General features: G+C 33.0%; 1 protein-coding gene across 1 annotated transcript in view; it reads right to left on the minus strand.

Moving 5' to 3' along the window:
- Nucleotides 1-2,161: 2,161 nt before the first annotated feature.
- CSMD3 (CUB and Sushi multiple domains 3) overlaps nucleotides 2,162-26,629 on the minus strand; it is a 1,093,095-nt gene continuing 1,068,627 nt past the window's right edge. The window contains exons 65-71 of the mRNA XM_033126920.1: nucleotides 24,679-24,858; nucleotides 21,949-22,014; nucleotides 16,820-16,978; nucleotides 12,771-12,883; nucleotides 10,038-10,125; nucleotides 7,731-7,866; nucleotides 2,162-4,017 (exon numbers count right to left, since the gene is read on the minus strand). Coding sequence (XP_032982811.1) covers nucleotides 3,858-4,017; nucleotides 7,731-7,866; nucleotides 10,038-10,125; nucleotides 12,771-12,883; nucleotides 16,820-16,978; nucleotides 21,949-22,014; nucleotides 24,679-24,858 — 902 coding nt within the window. The 3' untranslated portion in view covers nucleotides 2,162-3,857. The remainder of the gene's footprint in view (nucleotides 4,018-7,730; nucleotides 7,867-10,037; nucleotides 10,126-12,770; nucleotides 12,884-16,819; nucleotides 16,979-21,948; nucleotides 22,015-24,678; nucleotides 24,859-26,629) is intronic.

Below are 26,629 nucleotides of genomic sequence, written 5' to 3' on the forward strand. Positions count from 1 at the left end.
TCAAGGGTGTGAAGAAGATACTTGTTGAGGAAGAAGGCCTTTTGGTACCTTTTAGTTTATACCATGTGGAGGGTTTTATATTTTTCTCCATATCTATATATCTCATTGGTCCTATCAACACACACAGGTCCATCTCTGTTTTCATAGGTATGCTAGCCCTAGTTACAAGCAAGGTTTGTATCTTACGAGAGTTTAAACACAGATTTCTGTCATTGTGTTTTGCAATACAATTTATAGCTAGAAATTTGAATGTATAGAATATACTTCTTTTTCAAGAAAAATAAAATTATTACACATGGGAAACTATTAAATGTTGGCAAAGTATCTCCACGTGTTCACTGGTTCCATTGTTTTGTATACGAAATAATGAAATCTAATGTCCTGTGGACATTTCTATTCCCGCAGCAGCTCTTAAATCTGCTCTTAAATGACTTAAGAATACTAAGCTCATGAAAGTGATGACAATATTTCTCATATTTTTACAACATGTATATCTTCTCAGCTCAATACTCATAGAAGGAGGAGGAGGAGGAGGAGGAGGAGGAGAAGGAGGAGGAAGAGGAGAAGAAGAAGAAGAAGAAGAAGAAGAAGAAGAAGAAGAAGAAGAAGAAGAAGAAGAAGAAGAAGAAGAAGAAAATTAGTATTTCTTTCAAATTTCAACTTCTATAATTCCATAGAAGAGATTTTTTTAACTGACTTTATGGTTTTTTTAAATTTATAGATGTTCACAGATTAATACTTTGATAGGCAGTCCATTCTCTTATTCTCTTTAAGAGAGAATTATCTACTTATTTATTTATTTATTTTTAGCCAATGTTATGTCCTTTTTTTTTTCTTACTTGTAAGTGAAAGGACAGATAAAATAAAGCTGACCCTTTCATCTATTTCCACAATCATTATCATCAGGCCCCAGTATTAAATGATCCTGGGTGAAACCTATGGCTTTAATGTTCTTATATATAAGCGAAATACAGGAAGACTCTTTAAAATTACTTCATTAATTGAAATTTGCTAAGAGTAGAATTTAAATTTTCTAACAACAAAAAAGTATACATTTATCAAATCATCACATTGTACACTTTAAATATCTTATAATTTTGTTAATTTTGCTTCAATATAGCTGGGAAAAATAAAATTACTTCCATTAATATTACTGCTAAATTTTGAGAGGGTTAAGGATAAAGAGCATAGAAAACGATGAGAAATAATAAAAAGTTAAAAAGAAGACATGTAAAACAAGGAAAGAATATTAAAAAAAGCATCGGAAGAGAGAGAGAGAGAACAAAAAGTAGAAAAAGTAAGAAAAAGAGAAAACACAGAGAGGAATAAAAATAAGACAAATAACAACAGAGGAAAATATAGAAGGCATGCAATGAGTGAAAGATGGAGGTCATATTTAACAAAATTAAACAAGAAATTATGATTATATCAAGAAGCATTTATTTCTAAAATGAAAGTGTAAAAAGCAGAGAAGGACTATAAAGGCTGGACTTTGAGGTTTTGAAATATAAAGAAAGACAACATTATATTTTGTGAACAAGAGTTCTCTAATAAAATTGAACTTGTGATTTGAAATTCATAGAAACTTAATAACTTTCTTGACTACAAAAGTTCACTTGTTCCATCCTGGCAAGGTAGACTTATTTTAGAGTATTAGTTTAATATAGCTATTCAAATGTAGTTATTGAGTTCATACTTAATGCATTATATTAAACATAAGTATCTCTAAAAAAATATACTACAGAAAGGTTAGAAATCATCAGGTATACCTTAATTTAGATGGTATTAAAATGTTTACATTCAAGCAAAATTCAAAGATGAAGTTCTTATACTATTATTTTTACTGGGAATGTATGCACTTCTAAAAGAGTGTCACATTTGGGGAACTATAGACTATAAAGATGAAAAACACTTATTATTTCATTATATGTTGGTAAGTGTGTATAATACTCAGTTTTGGAACTTTAAAACACCAAATAAATATGGGCTGTTCATTCCTTTTACTGACTAGTAGACTGACAAATTTTTAAAAGAATACACGTTTTACAAAAGCAATTATCCATTTTTATTTTGTTTACATTGCACTGAAAATTTACATCATACTTTTACAAAGTTTTTTTTTTCATAAAAATATACTTCTTTACAAAAGTGTATGCATTAATATAAGAGGAGTAGCCAGTTGCAGAAGAAATTGTTTAAACAAGATCATAGATGTATTAACCTTAACATTAATGAATGAATCATTGTTATTGCAGTCATTTGAATAAACAAGAATAAATAACTGATGGCATAAAATTTAAAACAGCATCCTGTCAGTAGAGTACAATGTTGAGAAAATTGTATGAATTTCCAAAACAAAGTATCTCAAAGTGGTTTACAAGAAATTCACTAAATGTTGTCGAGATAGATCCAAGCAGCGCTCCGGGAGCATTGATTTCTCTTAGGCACTCTGTCTCATGATACAAAAAGTCAGGACTGTTTACAGAGTTATCCATATTTGAAAGAAAACATAACAGAGAGTTGATAGTGGGTACATGATTTATTCAATGAAATGAAACATGCTAGAGGGGAAAACAGTGACCCTATTAAATCAAAATGCTGGCATTACTGTGAAATAGTTGTAAATGAGCCACCAATAACTTGCAAATACACACCATAATTTGATAATGAAAGAAACCTGTCATATCTGAGACCTATTTCTTAAGAATAAGAGTATAAAAAATTAAAAATATATGAAAATTTGGTAAATCCACAACTTTAGGAGACAACTTTATATTGGTGATTAGAAAGAGTAGATTTTTCGTTATGTTTAGGGGCTGATCCAAAATATATGTCTAACTCATTGTGTTAGATAAAAGTTCAAAACAATGTCAAATAAATATGAAAGCTCAACCGGAAGGAAAAGTAGATGCATCATAAACTAAACACAATAAATCAATAGGTTCTACTTGGTCTTTCAAAAACATTGGCGAGTTTGGTAAAAGATGATAAGCTTGGTGTCTCAGATAACTACACAACAATCATTATTATAGATAACTTTTGCCAGCTAAAGTGGTTTCTGGGTGACAAAACAGACTGAAGTAAGAAGTTAAACTCTAACCCATGACTCCCAGAATACTACTGGTTACAACACCATGAGAGAAATCAGGAGGATGGCGTGATGATCTTGCCATTTATAGAAATTACGACAACCAGTCTAAAAAAAAAAAAAAAAAGAATGGCAATATGATACTGAAGAACGAAAACTAAAAAGAGTTAAATCAGAATGAGTATTGTGTCTCTTCTGTGGTATAAATTAGCTCATAAACATTTCAGGGCTTGACTCAATATCAAATAACCATGGAAATAAGGAAAACAACCAATGTATAATGAAGAGCCAGTAGAATGGTGTGAAATAACACAATTATGGGTGTGATGTAGTGCATGACAGTTAAAGAGAAGCCAGGGATCTACTGACTCTGGTAAGTATAGCTCTTATTGTCTACCCTACATCTTTTTCTTTTTTAACCCAGTCCCTCTAATATAGTTTATAAAGCACAGAAATACTGATAGTGGATGCTCCTCCAATATATGCAAATAAGTTTATGTTTTAGAATAATCTCCTTTTTTAAAAAAGCAAATAAACTGTGAGTAAGCACTCTCAGAGTGCAGCCGAATTTCTGTAAAACGCTCCATGGTAAACATGAAGAAGAATTATGGTCCAGTTTATGAAAAAAACACTCTTCTCTATCATTCCTCAGGAAAAGGTGACCCAGCAAGTCCTGAAAAGTGTGCTTTAATTTGTTGAGCAGTGAACTAGTGTACACTGTTTTGTGTGTCGATTTCCAAACTTCGGAAGAAGGCCAAGGTTTGCCGTGTTATACCATTGTGCAGACCGTGTTCAAGTTGGGATCGAATCGCACTGCCTTCCCTTCCACTGACTTCGCATTGGTGTCGTACATGGGGTTTTCAAAAGCTGCTTGGCCATTGTTATTTTCATGAACTGAACATCCTGTATACTGTGTTTTGGGTGCAGTCCTGCGGATGAGAACATTGATTAGCTAGGTGTTAACTTTCTTCTAGAAGCAGCATTGTAGGGCTGAAACAACATATACTTGAGTCATTGTTCTTAATGGGTAATGGAACTTGAAAGTGTTTATTGAGAAATCATAAACTCAATACATCAAATTTGAACAATTTACCTGTCACTTTTAAATCCTGACCTTATTTACATATAATACATATTTATATACAGTACCAATATGAGTAATACAAATATAAATAAGTGATATTTTATGGCTATTCTCAGAAACTTTCTTATGAAATAATGTTATCATTATGAATTAGCATGTATAATCTAAATGATTTGTGATGATGATGGTGATGAATTTAAATCTCATTACTAGTCATTCATTCATTTATCAAATATTTACTGAGCATCAATTACGTGCCAGGTACTATCCTAGGCATTAAATATAGAGTTGGTTTTCTTTGAAGCATACAAAGTCATTGCTCTCAGGGAGCTCATATCGTAGTGACCGAAAATGATGAATAAATTACAAATAAACAAACAAAAAAATAATAGGTAAGGAGAATTGTATAGATGAAAAGGAAAATGGTTGATCTCATAGTAAGTAGCTGGGAGCCACTTTAAGTAATAAGGAGACACATGTCTGAGGAGGTAAAATTTAATCTGAGACCTGAAGGACAAGAAGGAACTGGTTCTGCACTTATCAGAAGGGGATTCTGTAGCAGTAGACAGCTCACGCTGAGGCTTAATTTGTGAAGGTACTTGAGGTATCCCAAATACATAAATACGGAATGTGTTTTAAAATGATATACATTAGAGCAAGTAAATTCAAAATCTCATAGACAAAATGACTATATAGATACTCAAGTCATGAAAATAGTTTCCAAAAAGCTACGGATAACAGAATGTTTCCCGTTAGTTAAAAAAACATACAGTCTCGGCAGGCTGCTTTAAGCTGGTTTGCATTACTGCCTAATTTTTTTTTTTTTTTCAATTTCTCTCACCTTTGACTAATGCTTATTTCTAGTTTCTCCTTCCCACATCCCACTGAATAATTTGTTGATATATGTAATAGACACAAGGCATAATTTCCCCTACTTGTTTTGGGGACTTAATTCCTATTAAAAATTATGTGTGTGTATGTGTATCTGTGTGTGTGTGTATGTATGTGTGTGTGTGTTTCTCAATTCCTTTGTTTACACCAAGCACCAAAATTTCAACTATATTTTACCATAATTAATATTTGTCATTATATTCTTTTACTATCCCTAATGCATTTTCTGAACTTTTCTCTATACTAAAAATTGTTGGGTGATTTGCAAGACATTTTTTTTTAAAGCTATCTTAAGTTTCTTTCGATGGCATCACCTGTATAATTATATTGCTCACAACTTGTTTTTACCAGGAACATAACTTTAATGGAGCATATTTGTCTCTCTTTTTTCAAAAAGATTTACATTAAAAATCATTAAAAGCAACATCATTTCCTTTCCATTAGGTAAGAAACATGAAGATGTAATGGGATTTGTTTGCAATATTGAGCAACAGATTTAAGGAAAGTAATATCATCAAGCTTCAGGAAAAAAAAAACATTTATACCATCAACAAAAATTAACTTGAAATGAATCAAAGTTCTAAATATAAGAGCTAAATCTATAAAATTCTTAGGAGAAAACATTCAGGTAAATCTTTGTTACCTTGATTTTGGCAATGGTTTCTTAGATATGACACTAAAGAACAAGTAAAAAAAAATGGGAAAAAAAAGATAAATTGGACTTTATCAAAATAAAAACTTTTGTACATCAAAGGACACGATAAAGTGGAAATACAACCCACAGAAAAGAAGAAATATTTGCAAAACATAAATCTGATAAGTGCCTAGTATCCAGAATACATAAAGAACTCTTACAACTCAACAGGAAGACAAATCACCCAATTTAAAAATCAGTAAAACACCTGAACAGGCATTTCTCCAAGAAGATAGACAAATGGCCAACAAGCACATGAAAAAAAATGCTCAATGTCATTAGTAATTAGGGAAATGCAAATCAAAACCACAATGAGATACCACTTCACACACACTAGGATGGCTATAATAAAACAAAAAAACAAAAACAAAAGAAAACAGAAAATAATGTGTTGACGAGGATGTGGAGAAAGTGGCACCCTCATACATTGCTGGTGAAAATGCAAAATGGTGCAGCTGCTGTGCAAAACAGCTTAGTGTTTTCTAAGTTAAGCATAGGATTACCATCCAACCTAGCAATTCAATTCCTGGGTGTATATATACTCAAAAAAATTGAAATGGGTGTCCAAACAAAAATCTGCACACGAATGTATATGGCAGCACTATTCATATAGCCAAACAGTAAGCACCATCCAAATGTCCATCGACTGATAAATGGACATATTCAAACAGAACACATTCAAACATACGATGGAATATTATTTATCCATGCAAAGTACTGATGCACAATATAACATGGATGAAACTTTAAAAAAAATTGTTAACTTTAAGAAGCCAGATATAAGAATGTCTCATAGTGTATGACTCTAATTATATGAAAGATCCAGAATAGGTGAATCAATACAGAAAACAGATTAGTAGTTGCTGAGGGCGGGGTGGGAGGAATGAAGAATGAGTGCTTAATGGTTACAGAGTGTCCTTTGGCGTGATGAAAATGTTCTAGAACTAGCAGAGATGGTCCCATGACATTGTGAAAGTACTAAATGCCACTGATTGTATACCTGGAATGGTTTAAATGGTTTTATGTTCTCGGTATTTTATCACAATAATAAAAAAGACTTGCATAGCTTGCTTTAGAAATAAATTTGGTGATGATTTATTATCAATAAAGTTTGATATTAGCAAGGACTAAACAGCTGCTTATACACAATTCTTACAAATTTATGGAACGTTAAATAAATCATCCTCAGATAATACAGAGACTGACATTTGTAATAAAAAATCAATTTTAGAAAAAATACATTTAGTATTATTCATTTAACTATCTGGTTATCTACATTGTTTTTCTTCTTGATAAGGGATGGTCCTAAATAATGGAAAATTGCATAGTAAAGCCCCTCACCAGGATGTTGTAATATATACATAGTGAACAGGGGCCAACTAATAATATGCATAGTCCTATACTAGATATAACACAAATATCACATTAATTGTATAGTCTTCTGAAAGCAAAAGAAGGTAAATAAGAAAATTAGAGGATTTCACCAACTGGCTGCCTAGGTAAAATCAGTCAGTATTGTCATGTGAATTAAGGTTTTGGACATACGTTTCTTCGTGGTTCTTCAATATATCTGACAGCAAATATCACTTATTCAATCGAAAAAGTTCTTTCAATATGTCTGACAGCAGATATCACTTATTCAATGGAAAACTTCACCTAGATTTTGTATCTCTAAAGTGATGTAAAAATAACTTAAATGATTAGTTATGTGCTAGAAAACTGACAAGCAAAAAGAGAAGGGGTTAAGTTGAATGCTTGTGCAATTTAACGGAGCAATTTTTGTTGTGTGTATGTAGGGGTGGTGAAGAGGCAGGCAGGGGAAAGACGGTTTTCAACAACTGTGGAAATATTTGGCACACAGAGATTGCAACAATAAAGGGAAAAAAAAGGAAATTAGGATTTGAACTAGAGCTGTAAACAGAACATGACAAAAAGAGTTGGGAAACACTTGTAGTTAAAATCAACAAACTTACCTTTGTTTATAAAGATAAAATCCAAATCCTGCAAATATAAGTGCAAAAAAAGGCACAAGAATAGCAATGGCCACCGAACTACTATTTGTACCATGAGGTTGATTTGAAGAATTTAAACCTTCTGACATATTCAGTCCTATAAAATTAAAAAAAAAAATCAATTGTAAGTACAGAATCAACTCTATGTTACCACAATTGAGTTTTTATTTTATGAACTAATAATTTCTTCCTTTCTTGGAAACGTACCTAGGGTAGAACAATAATTTATGAAAGTCCTTCAACTCATTTCCACACAGTTTTACACGATACCTGCTATGCATAAGATATTTTTCCAGGAAAGGATACCGAATTAAAAAATAAGCAATGTCTCTAAACTGAAGAATGTATACAATTGTGGGAAGAACAGAGACATAAATAAGTGGATGCATCAAGCATGAATTAATGATCAATGTGCTTTCAGAAGGCAAAGAGTCATTCCAATCGGGTGGTATGTAAGAATATTTTCTGGAGGATATATAATATAAGCTAGGCCTTCAAGAGTCAGTAGAACGTTGGGGTGGCCAGTAGCTCAGTGGGTTAGAGCATGGTGCTAATAACACAAAGGTTGTTGGTTCAATCCCTGAATGGGCCAAAAGAAAAAAGTGAAAAAAAAAAAAAAAAAGCTAACTAAGAGACAGTAGAACAACAAATGGAGGAAAAAGCAAGACCATCGTAAACCTAAAAATGGGAAGGTGACTGGCACATGACGAATATTAAGCATATATGTGTGCAAAGGACATGTTGTAGGAGTAGCAAACTGAAATGGTAAACTATGGCTAGATTCTGAAAAGGCACAAATATTCTAAAGAACTCAAACCTACTACTCACTTGGAGTGAGGGATACCTAAGGATGTTTTGAAATAAAGGGCCCAGTAATAAGATACATGAATTAGAACAGTGACTGGGGTGGGATGGTCTTGAGGGAGCTCAGACTGGAAGCCAGAGTAGTTCGAAGGTTGTAGTAACAACCCAGATAAAACAAAATTGAGACGTGAACTAGAGCAGTAGGAAGAGTACTATGAAAGACAGATTTAGGAAAACATTTTGTAGTCAAAATCAACAGAACTTGTTTGTGTGGATGAAAGAGGTAAGAAGGAAAAAGGCTTAGAAGTGTTTTACTTGGGGCTAAGTAAATGGTGATGACATTAACAGTTAGAAAATGACAAAAAAATCAGGTTTGCCAACGCGTTAGCACATGTGGAAGAGGAAATAACTGTTTCAGAAAGAAATAGTTCTTTTTTTATGGTTTCTGTTTTAGACATATAGTGTTTGAGATGCTTTTGGGATTATTATGTGAAAACATCTTGTATTCAATTATATGGCTGTGTTAATGTACTGAGTTAATGTTTTATCCTGTCTTTAAAACTACCAAAATTTTAGGGAAGATAGTATCTGAAATGTCATATTATTATTACTGTTCATGTAGGGAAAGGTAATTTCACTTTTCGATAAATAGTTATAGTCAACTAAGTCGTGCCTTAGGCCAGGTTAAAAAAGTTAGTACCTTATTTCATCCATGGGCTCAGAATATTTATACAAAAGTTCAAAGTAATGAAATTTGTAAGATAAATGTAAAATGGTAGTTTTTAGAAACTGAATTTATTCTTTATGTATCAATACCACAATATGATATAATGGGAGACAGTATACCTTAGAAAAATTATACACCAAAAACTGTTAATTAATACATTTTAAATAAGACCATTCAACGTTTCCACACATTTTAGAAGAGTTAGAAATAAGAATGACAAAACCTTGTGCCTCCCACCACAGCAAATTTACATATCTAAAGAGCACAAAGCCCTGAAAAGGGACCCATTCATCAAAGTTATTTTCCCTTTTCAGACCCTATGAGTTTTTCAAAGTGCCACTATATTTTCCAAGGAGTAAGAAAATTGCAGCAATATTCAAGCTGAGGAGACGTATTACAGTTCTCATGAGATAAGATAAGATAATATAATTTACAGTTTAATATTTCCCTTCCTATCTATATCACTTTTTCTCCTTTTTACTTGCTTAAGGGCAAGACAGTGTGCCATGTTTATTAGAAATATGATGAAAAACCAAACATTGTACAGAGGTGGTCCACAGAGAGCCAATATTTTGAAGAATGTGATTATTTAAAAGGCTATCAAAAGGATCAATGTATAGTCTTGACAATGCAAAATTCAAAATGTAGTAAGTGTGCCTCGGTACAGAAGCCACTGTCTTTCCTATGATGTCTGGAGTAATAAAGGACCTACATGAAAATGAAAATGAATACATTACCCAGTCTTTGTAGTCCAAATTGCCCATAATCTTTGCCCTGAATAAATCCTTGAAATACATAAGTAGCTCCATCAGGCTCAGCAGAAACCTAAAAAATATTTATAATTTGATTAAATCTGAAGACTGGCCACAGCTATATTTTCCCATCCTTAATAAATATTAAATTTTATTCTGAAATGAATATTATGTAAAGTGCTTTCCTATAGATCTTCCTCATATGTAAAACACAGCACATTGTGCAAATCTGCCATCATTAAATGCAAAATCAAAATTTTCATTTCAAAATATTATATTAGAAAAAGTGGGGTTTTACTAATATATTGATATAGATATACATATATAATTCTTTTACGCAAAGAAACTTACTGTCAAGAAAAGGTCAATGATAATGAAACCGAATGAGGCAAATGGTCATTAAAAAATTAAAGTACAGTAACACTGTACTTCTTAGGTTAGATTACTGTTTGGCATATATGCATTTCTTCTTCCCCGTCTCACCAACTTTCATGGAAAGAGTTATTTGCTATCTCATGAGTTGAGTTTGGTTCTGTGACTTGCTTTGGCCAATGGAATGTGGGTAGGATTGAAAATAAGTCAGTGCCTAGCCTGGGTCTTAAGGGGTATGTTTCCCATTATAACAAGTGAAATACATCAGTCACAAAAGACCACATATCATAAGATTCCATAAATATGAAAGTCCAGAACAGGGAAATCTGTAGAGACAGAAAATATATTTGTGGTTGCTTAGGGCTGGAGTGGGGATAAGCGGTGGTTGGGTGGGGTGATAGCTAAAGGATATGGAATTTCTTTTTGAGGTGGTCAAAATATTCTAAAATCAACTGTGATGATGGTTACACATCTGCAAATATAGTAAAAATCACTGAATTTTTACACTTTAAATGGGTGAATTGTAGGGTATGTGAATTATATTTCAACAGAGCTGTTTAAAAATGGTGGCATGTTTTCTAATGTGCCTCTCAGTGCTTCTGACCTCTGACAAGAAAGAATGTGCCCATGATAGCTGCTGTCCCTCCAGCCTGGGCCCCAGAATCAGACACCTGGAGCAGGTCTGAACTTGCTACCATAGCTTCAAGTAAGCCAATGGAATATGTGTGGACTTGACAATAGGTCTATCTACCACCAACCTCAGACACATTAGAAAGTAAATACGTACTCGTTGTTTGACTCTGAGATTTTGTGGCTATGTCTAATGCTATAAATGCTGACTACTAATATATTTTAAAAATAGTTTAATTGCCTAGTGTCATTTGATCTCATAGATATAATAATAATTGAAACATTTCTGTGTTCCTGATAAGTAGTAATATGAAGTTACCCTGATGCTTGTTCTAATTAGTTGCAATTAGCTACCTATGTCATGTATGTTATTGTAAAAGTTATAAAAACAAACAAAGAAAATCAAAAAACAAAAAAACCTTGAATCTTCTCCCTTAAAATCAAAATATCTTACGAAAGTATCCACACAAGTCTGATATATCACAACAAGTGATAATATTTATTCCTTATTATCAGACATCATACTCAGCATGGCTGTTTTAAAAATGAAATGCTCCTAAAAAGTATAGCTCAAATTCTAATATTTAAATGAACGCATTCGTTTTGTTTGTTTCCTAGATGAAATAATACAATTAAACACTCTGAGTGCATTGAAGACATGAGTTAGTCCCCAACTCCATGAATAAATGGCACAGACAGGGAAACCAAATGTACCTTTTTCCCTCAGGAAAAAAACTTACTGAAGCCATGACATACTATCTATCTTCTTTCCTGCTTGTTCTTCCTTGTAAAAGAAGACTTTTTACTTGAAAGACTATGGTCAGAGCTCTCATGCTCATTTTTTAGCAAAGGCGCCTGGGCAGTATGGGAATATAACTGGCTTTCAACTCCCAATTTAGTAACTCCATTCACATGTGCCGTGTTTCCCCGAAAATAAGACCTAGCCAGACAATCAGCTCTAAAACATCTTTTGGATCAAACATTAATATAAGACCAAGTATTATATTATATTACATTATATTACAATATATTATATTATATTACATTATATGACCCTGTCTTATATTATAGTAAAATAAGACTGGGTCTTATATTAATTTCTTCTCCAAAAGATGCATTAGAGCTGATTGTCCGGCTAGGTCTTATTTTCAGGGAAATATGGTGGTTGAGTAGGACAGAGTGACTCCATAGTGAAGCAATGGCAACTAGCTCCCCACATGAAACAATTTGCAGACTTCGGAATCTCTTCTTGATAGACAATTTTCTAAAATATTCTAAATCTTTGCTTAAATTTAATGAGCATACTTAATTTTTCTGATGCATTTTGTTAACATGTTGCATACGTCGTTAACAGTAGTTCCAGACAAAGATTGATTTATATTTTATCCAGATTTATTTATCATAGCACTGACTGTACACAAAATACATTTGATGAAACCAATGAAAAACTATATGCCCCCTGCACACATAAGTATTACACAAGTGAGCAAAGCTCACCAGAATCCAATAATCTTAGGTTTAACACTATAGATTACTAAATATTTGTACTGAGTCATTTAAAAAAATACCCATAATAATAATTTTGTCATTTTGTGTGTGTGTGTGTTCATAAATAGCTACATTTAGAAAATTACCTTTTTGTGGAATTTTAATGACAAACCAAAGCAAGAATTTGGGATTAAAACAAGCAGCAGACTTTTAAAGAACTATACTTACAAAGCCATCCATGGCCCAGTTTTCCTCCTTCATTTTCTTTGCAGAAGCATGAACTGGTACTTTAATAAGATAGATGTGTAACATTAGGCGAGCTTCCTGGCTTTTATATACGCCTGTAAAAATAGTTACACTTCATTTTATTATCTATAACTCCTTAAATGTTTCATGTAATACATATGATACGAAAAAAAAAATAAAACAAGACTGAGTCAAGGCTAGTTTTACCCAAAATGCTGTTTACAAATCATGCAGTATATATTGATCTCTCTTTCAGCTGCAATTCTCAACCTAAATCTTAATTGTGGGGTTAAATAACCTATGCTATTAAAATTATTGCTGTTCTTACTAACATCATTCAATGACATTGTAAACAAAATGTTTTCTTCCCCCAATCAGATATAAAATCTTTAAGGGCATGAGTCAAAGGTTAAAATTCTTTTTATTTTCCTTAAAATAAATTGGGTGCCAACCCTGTGAAAGAGAGATTCTAGGTGCAACTAGAGCCACACAATGAATAGATGCTGTTCCTATATAAAGATATGATGCTTAAAAGCATTTCCGATTAAATAGGAGGTATGTCAGGTACACAATTAACCAAAATACATGAGAGAATATGATGAATAAAATACCAGAAAAGAGAGGGATCCCTTCACACTAGAATGATCAGGAAAGGCTTATGTAAAAAAAAAGGATTTTAGCTGGGTCTTGAAAATCAAGTAGGATTTTTAGTTCAACAAAGTCAACATAGAGTAATGACACAAAAAAAAAGAAGCAAAAATATACATGATGATTTTTTTCTTAAACGGTGAATATTTTAAAAGTTGAAATAAGCTGGATTGTAAATGTGTTTAGGGGAATAAGTAAATAGGGTTCTAAGGAAAAATTTTGTGATTAAGTGATGGTTGAAATTTGACTCATTCATTCATTCACATAATCTTTCACCTATGAAATCAGGTGTCTTAAGAATAGATACAGAAACAACTGAAATGCCCATTGATATGATCGGATAAAGAAACTGATTATATATGTATAATCAGTTTCTTTATCCGATCATATCAATATAATGGACTACTACTCTGCCATAAAAAAGAATGAAATATTACCATTTGCAATGACATGGATGGACCTGGAGAATATTCTGCTAAGTGAAATAAGTCACTCAGAAAAAGACAAATCCCATATGATCTCAGTTATAATACGGAATGAACAGAATAAATGAACAAATAAAACAGAAATAGACTCAGAAATATAGGGGAAAAAATAGACTGAGGGTTGCTAGATGGGAGGGGGCTGGAGATAGGAGAGAATGTAAAGGGATTAGAAAGTACAAATTAGTAATCACAATATAGCCATGGGGATATGAAATACATTTTGGGGACTACAATCAATAATGTTGTAAAGCGGGTCAGATGGGCACTTGTCTTATTAGAGAGACCACTTCATGGACTGTGTAGATGTCTGACCACCGGGCTGTACAACTGAAGCTGAATAATACTGAATATCAACTATAATTAAATACATATATGTATATATACATATATACATATATATGTATATATGTATATATAGTCATGGGATGTGGAGTACAGCATAGGGAATAGAGTCAGTGGAATAATAACATCTATCTATGCTATCAGAGATGTAGTAGATTGGGGGAGGGGGTTATCACTTTGTGAGGGATGTAAATGTCTAACTATTACATTGTTTTGTACACCTGAAACTAATTTAAAAAAAAAAGAATATGCTGGGAATAGAAAGAGAATGATAGATTTTGACATAATATAAATTATAATTAATAGGAAAAAGACATAAGAGTAATCAAAAATAATATTGTTGAGAAAATGGTATAATTGATTTATATGGAGATAGTGAAAGCTAATTAAATTAATTATTCATGTTTGTTTTTGTACATTTGTAAAAATTTGCTTTGAAATTTTTCTAGATTAAAGTAAGTACAGTTGACCCTTGAACCACATGGGGGTTAGAGGTACTGACTGCCCACGTGCAGTTGAAATTCCCTGTATAACTTACGTCAGCCCTCCACATAGGCAGACTCCCAACCACCAGTTAACCCTTGAACAACTCAGTATTGAACTTCCGGGGTCAAACAGAAAACAATCTGCATATAAGTGGGCCTGTAAAGTTCAAATCTGTGTTGTCCAAGGGTCAACTATATACACATATTTTGTGCTCTTTTACAGAAACCAAAGAAAAAATTATTTATGTTTTAAAGGTAAATAAATTAGTAGTTACAATTTAAATGCATTCTTTTATTTATAGAAAGCTTCTTTCAAATTATATCACGCAACTATCTACGTTTTTAAAAATATAACACATATTAACTTCTAATACTGTTACTCTGGGTTTAATGCAGGATCATTTACTCATACAGAATGATACGTGACAGTTCTAAAATTTTCAAAATCGATAAATAGAATTATATTTTCCATTTTCCTTATACCACCAATTATTTCATTATTAGTAATTATAGTAGCATCCCCTCCATTGATGGGGGATACATTCCAAGAGCCCAGTGGATGCCTGGAATTGCAGATAGTACTCAACCTTATAAGTACTATGTTTTTCCTATACATACATACCTATGATAAAAATTAAATGACAAATTAGTCACAGAAAGAGACTAACAACAATAACTATAAAATAGAACAATTATAACAATATATTGTAATAAAAGTTATGTGAATATGATCTCTCTCTCAAAATATGTTATTGCAGTGTGCTCACCCTTTTTCTTATGATGATGATGTCAGATGATACAATGTCTGTATGATGAGATGAAGTGAGGTGAATGACACAGGCATTCTGATTTAGTGTGAGGCTACTGTTGACCTTCTGATAACATGGCTACTAAGTAACTAAAGGAGCATAGCATATAGCAGAAATATACTAGACAAAGGTATGAACCATTTCCTGGACAGGAGGGATGGAGCAGGACAGTGCGGGATTTTATCAGGCTACGCAGAAAAATGTGCAATTTAAAACTTACAAAGTATTTACTTCTGGAATTTTCCATTTAATATTTTTGGACCTCAACTGACCTCAGGTAACTGAAAGCAGGGATAGTGAAACTGCAGATTAGAGAAGACTACTTATATATATATTTCATATTTATATGTATATATTTCATATTATATATATATATATTTCATATTTTCAATATCAATATTTTTAAAATATTTTTTAAATGAGGCCTATTTTGTTACAGATGCTTTTCTAACCTCTGGCATATAGTAACGAATGGCTTATGTTATTAGAGTATAGACAAATAAATAATGTCATGTCATGCCATGTAATACCACAGTATACTATACTATACTATACTATGCTAAATTTCAAATAGTGCAAAGAACAAAATGAAACAGGGTAAGACTGCCTAAGACAAAGAGTGTCTGACAGTGTTTGTAATGTGAAGGTTATTTTAGTAGGGTCATCAGGAGTACTGTTGATGAGATTTGAGAAAACACTGGAAAGTCAGAAAAACCGTAGTAATGAAAGATAATAAGGGAAGTGTGCACTAGGTTGAGGAAACGGAAGCTTGAGGAGGTCGAGCAGGTGGATAATGCCTGAGTCCCCTTTGCCTGTTTAAAATAGTGTACAAGAGTACAGCATAGGGAATGCTCTATCTTTTCTGTTTTAACTTATCATATCCACCTACCCATTTTTATTTGAAGAAATAATGTTGGGACCATAAAATAGCTAGCAAATCACTGATCTGCTCTCTCTGGTGTTATGAGACTAGAGAAAGGTTTAGGTATATTCAAATTAAAAGTTCTGTTCTAGTTCATGATGTCTCATTCTAGCTACATTAAAATATTCTTGAGGGAGCTTATTTCAGTATGACAGAATTTGATATTTGTTTAGTAATATCCATGCATCAATTGAACAACCAGAAAGCCTTGCTTCTGAATGAATTATGAATGTTATAAAAAGTAACACATTTTTCACAGTATGAAAAGCACTAATACAAGTGATGAAATGATGGAAATAATGGAAATGAAAGCATTATTTGTTGTTCCATAATGTGATACCTGAAAGTAGCAGGTCCATGTTGCTATTGCTAAGTGTCGCATTGACTCTCCCAGTGGAAGCATTAAAACTTGTAACGGTCAAGGTCATGGGTTGTTTCCTTCCTTTGAAATTGTAAGAGCCTTTCCATATATAATTTTGGGCAAACACATCATCAGGGACTGTGAATAGATTAAATCAACACATGCATTCATTTTACAGTGTCCTGTAAATACAAGCCTTATGTAGATTGACAAATTTTCATTTATTGAATAATGCTATTTGCTAATTACACAATAATGAGGAATGCATATTACAAAATGAATTCTTCACATAAAAGGGTTCCCATTGCTTTAGAATAAACCACAATTGTAAAAACCTAGACTGGTCCACTAGTCATCCATAAGCTAGAAATAAAAACACTACCAATTAAAGATAGGAGACTTATATTTAGAATCCAGGGAAACATCAAGTTTACTTATATTTGGTCTCCTCCAATAATATCTTTATCTCAGGAGGAAGATAGAATGATTTTACTAGCCAAGTCAGTCCATATACAAGTCCCAAGAGGACTGCTTTGCTCCTAGCAGTGGGAATAGATGTATAAGAGGAAGAACGTAGAGTTAACCCCCCTTGCAGAATAGCCCTGGAAGACTGTCAGGTGGGATAGTCCTTTGTCCCCCTTACAGAATACTAGTTCAGTTATTCCGGTAATAGACTTCCTGAGGAAAATCGACACCTTTGAGGTTTATAAGTATTTTTATTTTATTTTTTTGTAAGAGGAACAGAACTTTAATATTCTATTCTAACATTTACTATTAGGTTTACAGGTATTTTTAGAAATAAAAGAATTGTCATTAGACTTGCCTGTCATGGGAGAGAGATGAAATGTGGCAGAATCAAAGACTATGCTAAATGTTATAGAACGTTCAACCAAAGAATGTTAGATACAGCCAAATAAGACTTAGTTATATTTATATAAATTAGTGTAACTTATAGTTGCATAAGTGAGATATGTCAAAGTCTTCTGATATTCTGGGAAGAGGCTGAGAGAAGCTTCCATTAATCCTATACATCATAATAAAGCCCATCCCCAGAAATCAGCTATTCAAGGGAGCCATGTCTATTAATTTGGGTGAGTAAATGACATGAATTTAGGATAAAGACATTTTTTTTCCCTAGCACATTTGTCACCTGATCTTTTCTACGCACATCACACTTTACCTATCAGATCACAGAGGCTGAGGTTACAAATTCTGCGTTCCCTGAATTCTACTCAGCAAACCAATAAAGCAAAACAACAGTGAAGGATGAAGATAAAACACCTTCAGCAGTTGAGCTTTTACTGACTCTTTCAACCAACATGATTGTTTTTTATGATAATTTAAAAGCAATATAACACAAGGGTTAGGAATGCAGGTGCCGGAGTTAGGCTGCTTGCATTTAAGTCCTTCTTCTCCCATAATAAACTGTGTGCTTTTGTGGGTGATTACTTCACTCTCTAAACCTGAATTTCCACATGATTAACATGGCATTAACATAGAATTTTTAAGAAGATTAAACGACATTATGAATGTGAAGAGTTTAGCTAAGTACTAGTTGCTATCATTAATATTATTATGCAGATAAAATAGGGAAAATGTAGATTTTTATAGCTCACTACATAGTTGCTAATAAACATATATTTGTAGACATGTAGCTAGTATCATGAAAAGTCCATAATCCTGTGATATTTTCCAAGTCATCCTTTTAGTGACACTCCCTCCCCAAACCTCACACTACACAGCTATGCTCTGTATATAGGGGGGGGGGGCCTTACTTTAAAAAAAAAAAAAAATTGACATAGTGTATGGGTAAAAAGCCCTTGATTATTATGTACCTTAAAATTTTTTCAGCTTAAAAGAAGTATATCTAGAACAAGTTTGCATGAAGGAGTAACAAGCTAAATTGCCCTGCATTACAAAAGTTAGGAATTTGGAAATAATAGTCTCTTAGCTGTAGAGATAAGAGAAAGAGCCAGACAGAGATATATTCTAACAGCAGTGCCTGGCAAAGAGTAGGTGCTCAATAAATGTTGCTGTTTCTCTGACTGTTCATTTCCCCTGGCAGGTACTGCGATTATCCTTTGCCACCTAAGAACTTTAAATGAAAATCTGCTACACCTAATGATCTTGTCCATGGTGCTTGCGGAAATTAAGGAGTGTTGGCTGAAGGAGATGAAAAAGAACCTCAATGTCAGGAGAAAATAACAATGGAAAGAAGTAGGTAGCAGCTGCAGCAAAGTACATTGTATCATTATTAATCATTGATGTGATAGTAAATATTTAACAACAGACTCTCCAGAAAAAAAAAAAAAAGAAAATGTAGTATGCTGATTTCTATGGTGTAAATATTCCCATAATGGCAGATTTCAAACTACCAACATGAAATCACTTAATGTGGGGAAGAATGCACAGAATTGGCCATGGTGAGCCTCTACCTCCCTCTCCCTTTCTCATGTTCTCATGCCAACACCTCCCTCCCCCTTTCTCACATAGAACTGAGAAATGTGACTCACCATAGGATGAGAGAAACAGACACTATTTGGTCATTTATATATCTACGTACAACGGAAATGAAAATACTCCTTTCGATTATTGAGTTTATTTTGAGATTTAAATGTGATTGTGTATTTGGCAGTTCTTTGTAAACTCTAAAGTGTCATCCAACAGCCATTGATGTGGATATCAATGAAAAGGAGAAAGACGATGGTCATGATCCTTTCTTCCAAGACATATTTGAACTTAAACTTTGCTTCATAGGCTGTGTTGCCAAATAGAGCATTATGCTCCTGACTTTGAATGGTTGCTGTATTTCATTCTTTTTACTGTGGAATAATCTAATCGCTGTGTCTATCTGTGATTTTAAATGAAATGCTTCAAACGTTTTGCCATTTAAAACGACATTGCTCTAGAGCGCTATAGATCCCTTTACTCAGGTTAAAGAAACTTTCTAAATTAACAGACTTTCTAAAAAATTATAAATAGATGGTGAATCATAAAATACTTCATGTGAAAGCATTGAAATGATCATATTTTATGCATATAAATCTCTTAATGTGATCTATTACTTTTTAAGGATTATTTAACAAAACTATTCCTGTACCTCTATCATGAACCCAATTTAGTAATGAGGTGCCATCTTTACTATAATGTATTTGATTTGCTAAGATTTTATGTAGATTTTTTTCATCTATAATCCTGAGTCAAATGAACCTCTAATTTCCCTTTTTTATGTCTTTATCTGAGTTATTAGAGTTATGATGGACTCATAGAATGAGTTTTATTGACTCAGAGTCAATAATGAGTTTTAGTAACCAGAAAATTTTCACTTTGTTTTTTTTTATAGAACTACCTTTGTCTCTGTTTACAATTTTCTATTGAATCTTTGAGGTTTATTTGTTTGTTCGTTTTTATTACATTGATTTCTGCTTTCTTTTGGTTGTTCTGTTACACTTCTATATTTTCTTAACAGGGAAACTTAGCTCACTAATTCTGAGGCTTTCTTCTTTTCTACTGTAAGAATTCAAGGGTATAAATTCCCCTCACAACTTTTCTTTTGCTTCAGTTCCCAAATTTTGATATTTAGATTTCAGTATAACAAAGTTCTAGTGTTATTTTTCTTTTCATTTAAATTCTGTCTTTAATTCATGATTGATTCATCAGTATTACTTTGTTCTTAATTTGCAAATATTCAGGAATTTTAAACATTTATCTAATTTTTATTAACTTTCAATTGCATCATGGTGAGACTAACTTTGTGTTAAATTTTTTGTAGGTATATTTATTAATATATAATCAATTGTTAGAGCTACTCCATGTGCATTTGAGGAAAGTATATTCTCTATAATTATTTCATGCAGAAATCTTTATATTTGCATATTGGCCAAATTTTAAAATTGTCTTGTTAAGTTCTTCATATTCTTTTTTTATTTATTTTTTTTTTGTCTGCCTGATTTAGTTACTGGTGACTACTGGCCATGTTTTGTCCAGGACGTGCCAGGTTTACATTTGATGTGCTGGAGTTATTTTTCAGAGCACTCATCTGCTCCCAGGTAAAGCATCTCCCTTGGAAAATTCTGTGCATTGATTGACTGTTGTGTTTTTCTAACTCCATTGCTAACCTTCCTCTCTTATGGTGACTTATTATTTGACTGCCTTAGTGACATTCAGTCTGTTTTTGCTCAGTGTCAAATAAATCAGTGTCTCAAAGTTTTGTGGGTGCTCTAGTTTTATAGCATGTTCATTGAGAACTTCTGAACCCAAGTGAAATTAGATCCTATCACTGTTCCTGGCTCAATAAGACTGGGCCAAAATGTCTCCAGGGTAAAGATTAGATGTTAAGCCTTTAATTTTATTAGTACTTTATTAGTAGTGAAGAATATTAAACACACAGCTCTCATATATTGAGCCTTTATTATTTGTTAAGCACTTTGCACTTCACTTCCATGAAGTTCATTTATAATAATCAAATCATTATTTCATTTGTACAGATAAAGAAATGGAGGCTAAGATATATAAAATAACTTTTCCAAGGTCACAGGGTAGGAAGTGTATAACATGGGAACTACATCAAGGTTATAGGACTTCAAAGCCCATATTCTTAATGATTATACTAGATTTTAAATTTGTTTTTTAAAACAAATAATTGAAAATATGTTGGAAAAGTTCTAGACGTTTCTAAACTTTTACTCTCATACCAATTGTATTTGGTTCCTTTGTTTCCTTTGTAAAAAAAAAAACAAAAAAACAAAAAAAAAACCCGTATTTAAAAATTTTATATAACATCTCATTTTTTATTTCAATATTTTAAATAAAATAATATTGCTATTATGAGTTAGTCATTTGCAGGTATTCCTGAAAGGAAATTATATAGAAATAACTATAAGTAATATTTTAAAATATTAAGATTTCAGTGTTACAGTATTAATATCACAATATTACACTGCTTAAAATTCAACATCTTATAACATGAATTATCAAATTCCAAATAACAAATGCATAATTTTTGCATACTAAAACATATTTTTCTAAGTATATAGTCATATTGCCAAGAAAATAGTATATTACTTTTAAAACTCATAACATCTAGAGTAACAACCGAAATTACTAACCGCTTAGCTTTGGGCTGGGTGTTCCTAGGGCAGGTCTAGGATCTTTCACCAATATTTTGGAACCAGCTATGTAAAGAAATGAAAAATATTTTGAAAAGTTAATATAATTAATAACACACACACACAAACACACACACACACACACACACACAATGTAATGCACTGTCACTTTTTCTCTTTGACATAGCATACAGTTTTCTGAAAAATGTCCTATTCATCATAGAATCCTGGTCCCCAATCAACACTCCTGTTGCAGAGTTAACGTCAGCAATTACTTACCCTCATTGTAGACCAGTGGGATAAGGGGAAGATTAGTGGTGCCATATCATTTTGAGATATCGTTTCTTATTTTAGAGGAAAAAAACTAACATGGACCCCATGGTCGATTCCAACATAAAAGCTGAGGGCTGAGAGTATGTTCCTATTGTGAAAGGGCAGAACTCATTTGTGCAGGATTCATGTTTAAGGAATAAAAATTATTAAGATAGCTTGTGGTGTCATAAGAAATTGGGTGGACTCAATGGTGAAAACCTAAAATTAAAGTTTTAAGTCAAACAAACCGTAGTCCAAAACCAAGGAAATCATGTGCAGTGTGGTGCTAGATGTGCCTGGAAAACTGTAGGAATTGTGACATACAGTGCTTGTAGACCATGTGAAATCTTAGGTCTTTATCCTAAGGGCAATGTAATGTCTTTCAAAGGTTTGAAGGGGGAGCGATGTGGGTGAAGATCACTCTGGCTGAAAGATGGAGAACAATTAGGAAAGGAATGGGTATTGATATGGGCAGAGAAGTTAAGAGGCTGCTGCAGTAGTCCCAGTAAAGAGAATGCTGAGTTAGACTACTATAGTAGGATGATAAAAACAGAAAAGTGGAAAGACAAAAAAGCTATTGAAACCAAGGTGGATTTATAAGGTTAGGAAGATGTCAAAGATGACTACTAGATTTCTATGTACTGCATGATGACAGCACCACTGAGATAGGGAACACCAAAAGAAGACTATGGTGAAGTGAAATTTATAAGTTCGGATTTGCATTTATTGACTATTGAAATGTCTGTGAAGAATTCAGAAGAGATGTCAAGTAAGCAACTGAACATATAAGTCTGAAGCTAAGAGAAGATAAATGGGTTAGAAATATTAATTTGTAAATAATCTCCATAGGGAAGACTGTACTGTTGAAGCCAGTGAGTTGAATGAAGTCACCTACAGAGATAATACAGAGTAAAAGGAATAGATGGCTAAGAACAAAGCCTTTAGAAAACCATGGGTAGAAAAGAGTAAGTTTATAAAAGAAATGGGGAATCAATAGCCAAAATCATGAGGGAATAACACATTTATTTACTCAAGAAATATTTATCGAACACTTTTCATATACAAGGCACTGATCTAGATGTTAAAATTATAGTTGTAAACACTTTGAATAAAGTTTCTGTTTTTATTGAGATTATATTCTAGTTGGGGAAGAGCAGATGAAAGGAAAGGAGAGTAGAGAAAGACAATGACAAGTAAACAAGTCAGAATAAGATCTCACATTGTAGGAATTTCTATCACGAAACCTTTTTTTAAATAAAAAAACTGAGTAATGTTCTAAGAGAAGAGAGTAAACACATTTAAAGAAGGATAAAGTCTTTAACACTTGTGAATGCTGTAAGAGATCAAGAATTAGAAGGTCTGAAAAAAAATGAAAAAATAAAAGGAAAAGAAGTTTGCTAATGATCTTATAAGAATTCTACAAAAAGAAAAACTTCCTTTACTCCTTTTTCTGGAAACATAAGTCAAACTCCTTACATCTTATCCAGATAGGGATTGTCCTGATCAAGCAGGAACAGGGGTGCAAACTTCACCTAGAATTGGTGAACATACCATATCACTCTAGTTAAGTAATGAATTTGAAAATGAACTCTGTTCAAAACTGTAACATTCAGACTCCTGAATAGAGTTTCCATGACGACGTTTTGGGAAAGACCTTTTCTACCAAGGTTACTCTTCCAGAAGGGTTGACCCTAGGGATGCTGGCAGCAATTTTCCCTACTGTGGTGGGTTAACTAGTGTACCTCCAAAATGTATGTTCACTAGGAACCTCAGAACATGACTTTATTTGAAAATAAGGTCTTTGAAGATATAATTAGTTGGGGCTCTTAAGGTGAAATAATCCTGAAATAATCCCTAACTAATGACCAGTGTCTTTAAAAGATGAAGGGAGGACATACAAAGATTCATAGGAAAGGACATGAGAACATGGAAAGACAAATTGGAATGAGGTAGCTATGAGAGAAGGAATGCCAAAAATAGCCAAAAGCCATCAGGAAGACGTAAGGAATCATTCTTCCCTATAACCCTCAGAGTACACATGGCCCTGCTGACACCTTGATTTTGGACTTCTGGCCTCCAGAAATGAGATAAAGTTCTGTTCTTTTAAGCCACCCAGCTTGTGGTACTTTGTTATGGTTGGCCCTAGATAACTAGTACACCTACTGTGGATAGAAAACTACAAGAAGTAATTAAGGAAAGAAGGAAAAACAGACCATGGTCAAGAAGCTATAAAAACTGAATAATATTTGTTTGTGCCTCTGGGTCCAGAATTGTCTACATCACTCCTACTTTTGGAGTTGGCCAACAAATTTCCCTTCTTTCTAAGCTAATTTGAATTCATTCTTCTGTCTTTTGTATCTGAGGAAAGTCAAAATACTACAACATCTTCTGCAAAAAGCTTTTATAGAGAAAACTTACCTTCACAAACAGGAACTTTTCCAGTCCAAGTGTTATCAGATCTACACACTCTATGCTCTGTTCCACCTGCTAAGAAAAAGCCAGGCTGGCAGGTATAAATTAGCGTATACCCATGGGATGGAAGGTCCATTCCTACTACATTCGCATGAGCAGGAGTGTCCGGCTGTTTACAGCTGTGGGCTATATTAAGAAAAGAGGAAAAAAAAAGTTCTTTTTTTTGTTTGTTTTTAAATAGACATGTTAAGAAAATTTTGAGACTGGAATCAAGATACATTATTGGAGGTTTGTTAATATCTTTATACAAATATACTGTTAAATAGTTATTCTAATGATTCAAGAGACAATATGAATATAAATATACATTTTGATTTCATAGACTAGCGTTTCCTAAATAATCATCTGTGGAACATTATATTAATAGGGAAACTGAGAAGAAAAAAAGACTGTGAAAAATTAAGCTCATATTATTTTAAATATCATTATTTTAAAGAGTTAGAATATTATATTAGCATTTTAAAGGACCTAAAATCTCCCACAGTAAGATACCTTTCAATGTCTGTCAAATTCAGATTTTTCTATACCAATCTAGGAAATATTATTTTGTGATTTGTATTATATTTATTTTAAATTAAAAAAAAACACAAAAACATGTTTTGTAAAGTTAAATCTAACCACAACCCATTAAGTTGCTCTGATGTTAAAACTTCCTAATGTAGAAAGTACACCTTAATAATTTTTTTGACAAAGAAGCAAAAAACATACAATGGAGAAAAGACAGCCTCTTCAATAAATGGTGCTGGGAAAATTGGAAAGCCACATGCAAAAGAATGAAACTGGACTGCTATCTGTCACCATGCACCAAAATTAATTCAAAATGGATCAAAGACTTAAGCATAAGACCTGAAAAAATAAACTGCATAGAATTAAACATAGGTACTAAACTTTTGGACCTTGGGTTCAAAGAGCATTTTAGAATTTGACTCCAAAGACAAGGGAAATAAAAGCTAAAATAAATGAATGGGACTATATCACAGTTAAAAGCGTCTGCACTGCAAAAGAAACCACCGACAAAATAAAGAGGCAACCAACTGAATGGGAGAAGATTTTTGCAAACAGTTCCTCCGATAAGGGGCTAATATACAAAATATACAAGGAACTCATGAAACTCAACAACAAAAAACAGACAACACAACTGAAAAATGGGAAGAGGACCTGAAGAGACATTTCTCCAAAGAGGACATACAAATGGCAAATAGACATATGAAAAAATGCTCAACATCACTAATCATCAGAGAAATGCAAATAAAAACCACAATGAGACATCACCTCACCCCAGTTAGAATGGCTATCATCAACAAGACAAATAGTAACAAGTGTTGGAGAGGCTGTGGAGAAAAAGGAACCCTCATACACTGTTGGTGGGAATGCAGACTGGTGCAGCCGTTATGGAAGGCAGTGTGGAGGTTCCTCAAAAAATTACTAATAGAATTACCATATGACCCAGCAATCCCTCTCCTGAGTATCTACCCAAAAAGTCTGAAGACATTTATCCATAAAGACACGTGTGCTCCAATGTTCATTGCAGCTTTATTTACGGTGGCCAAGACATGGAAACAACCAAAATGTCCTTCAATAGATGAATGGAGAAAGAAGTTGTGGTATGTATACACAATGGGATACTAGTAGGCGGTAAGAAAAGATGAAAAAGGAGCATTTGTGACAACATGGATGGATCTTAAGATTATAATGCTAAACGAAATAAGTCAGACAGAAAAAGCAGAGAACCATATGATTTCACTGATATGTGGTATATAAACCAAAAGCAACAAAAGAACAAGACAAACAAATGAGAAACAAAAACTCATAGACACAGACAATAGTTTAGTGGTTACCAGAGGGTAAAGGGGACGGGGGGTGGTAGATGAGGGTAAAGGGGATCAAATATATGGTG

The sequence above is a fragment of the Rhinolophus ferrumequinum genome, chromosome 14 (genome assembly GCF_004115265.2).
Source record: "Rhinolophus ferrumequinum isolate MPI-CBG mRhiFer1 chromosome 14, mRhiFer1_v1.p, whole genome shotgun sequence".
Classification (NCBI taxonomy): domain Eukaryota; kingdom Metazoa; phylum Chordata; class Mammalia; order Chiroptera; family Rhinolophidae; genus Rhinolophus; species Rhinolophus ferrumequinum.